Genomic DNA, 1718 nt, shown 5'->3' with positions numbered 1-1718 from the left:
TCAAATCTATTTTACACCAGTGACTTTCCATTTATAAACTAGACCTTTTTAGAGGTGAAGAATGAGCTGACAAATGGCTCAGTGATTTTGAAGGGTGCTTGCTACTCTTTTAGAGAACTCCAGTGCAGTTTCCATGTTACCACCATCTGTAACTCCAGCTCCAGGGGATACAACACCCGCTTCTGGCCTCTGCAGACCCCAGACATACACATGCTACATATACAGATGTGCCTGCAAAACACACACACACACACACACACACACATATATATATATATATATGTATATATATATATATATATATATATATATATATATATGCCAGGCAGGTGGCACATATGTGTATTCCCAGGACATCGGAAGCTGACACAGTAAGGCCCTGAGTTAGAGGCCATACTGGACTACATAGAGACCCTGCCTCAGTTTATGAAAAAGGGAAAGACATTTTAATAGCTCTTGCCTGAGACTTGAAGTCAAGAATTTGGAAATGAGAAGAAAACCAAAATAGTTAGATTCTAAATTGTAGAAGAACACAGAATGCCATTAAAGATCACATATGCCTTTAATGTTAACATTTAAGTTTAATTCAAGCGTCTTTCATAATAGAACTGTCTCTGAACACTGCTCAGTTACTTTTTATTAACTGCTTCCAGAAACTTCAACAGGTGCAGGAAGAGGTTGATGACATCCATGTAGAGACTGATGGCAGCTATCACATACTCTTCGGGAGAGAGTCTGTGCATCAGCGAGTGTGTGTCATAGATGATGAACCCACAGAAGAGGAGGGCACCTAGAGAGGCCAAGACCAGCTCCACCGTCTCACTGTAAAAAAACAGCTACAGACAAGGGAGTAAGGAATACGTTTATCCTCAGGAGTCACACCAGATCCACTTCAGAGACTTCAAATGCAATCTCCTGCCAGTGGCACGTGTGTGACAAGGACACACAACGATGATGGATGAAGATGGATGATGCAGGCGGAAGGCAGGCAGAGCTAAACTCATGTTTACTTGTTTCATGGAAGCGGGCATGTGTGGAGAAGCAGTTATCTTTCAGTTAAGTTCACTACTTGACTTGAACTGTTTTTGAATGTTACTTTTTTAAGAATTAAATTTTTTGTGACATTTAGTCATTTCCTGGGGGTGGGGTGGGGTGGGGTGGGGGACTATGCACACCACAGCAGCGCGTATGAATGTGGACATCAGGAGAGGCCTTGCCCTCTGTGGTTCTCAGGGATCAACTTCAGGCCGTCGGGCGGGCTTAAGGGCAAGAACCTTTTCTCTCTTCAGCTCCATGTCTTTTAGAGTAAAGAGGGCCACTTGGAGGTTGGCAGCTCTAAGTCAGGGCCTTTTGTCTACCATTTCTCTTATTTGTGCGTGCATCTTTTTCTCAGTTGGGGATAATGACTAACATAAGACTGATTTTCACTGAAATTATTCTATATTCTACATATAAGTACTCTAGATAATTTCAACTAAGTGTCCTCTATAAATGACATCAGGGACTTTTAGGTGACTTATGCTGACATAGGCAGAGTTATATTCGAGTTAGCTGTTCTAAAACAACTCACCTTCAAGAATCCTGCCAAGCACAAAATCCACAAAGCAGCCAACAACCTGGAAAAAACCAAAGGTCAACCAAAGGTCACAATATTCCTCACTAAACCAAAGGTCAACCAAAGGTCACAATATTCCTCACTAAACCAAAGGTCAACCAAA

The 1718-nt window shown here is 41.8% G+C and overlaps 1 protein-coding gene across 1 annotated transcript in view; it reads right to left on the bottom strand.

Annotated features, from left to right (window-relative positions):
* Window positions 1–543: 543 nt before the first annotated feature.
* Window positions 544–1718, bottom strand: part of Tmbim4 (transmembrane BAX inhibitor motif containing 4) — a 19200-nt gene continuing 18025 nt past the window's right edge. The window contains exons 6-7 of the mRNA XM_021174437.2: window positions 1571–1616; window positions 544–836 (exon numbers count right to left, since the gene is read on the bottom strand). Of these exons, the coding sequence (XP_021030096.1) occupies window positions 630–836; window positions 1571–1616 (253 nt within the window). The 3' untranslated portion in view covers window positions 544–629. The remainder of the gene's footprint in view (window positions 837–1570; window positions 1617–1718) is intronic.

The sequence above is a fragment of the Mus caroli genome, chromosome 10 (genome assembly GCF_900094665.2).
Source record: "Mus caroli chromosome 10, CAROLI_EIJ_v1.1, whole genome shotgun sequence".
In the NCBI taxonomy this organism is placed as follows: Eukaryota; Metazoa; Chordata; class Mammalia; order Rodentia; family Muridae; genus Mus; species Mus caroli.
This window is presented reverse-complemented; position numbering and strand designations above follow the sequence as displayed.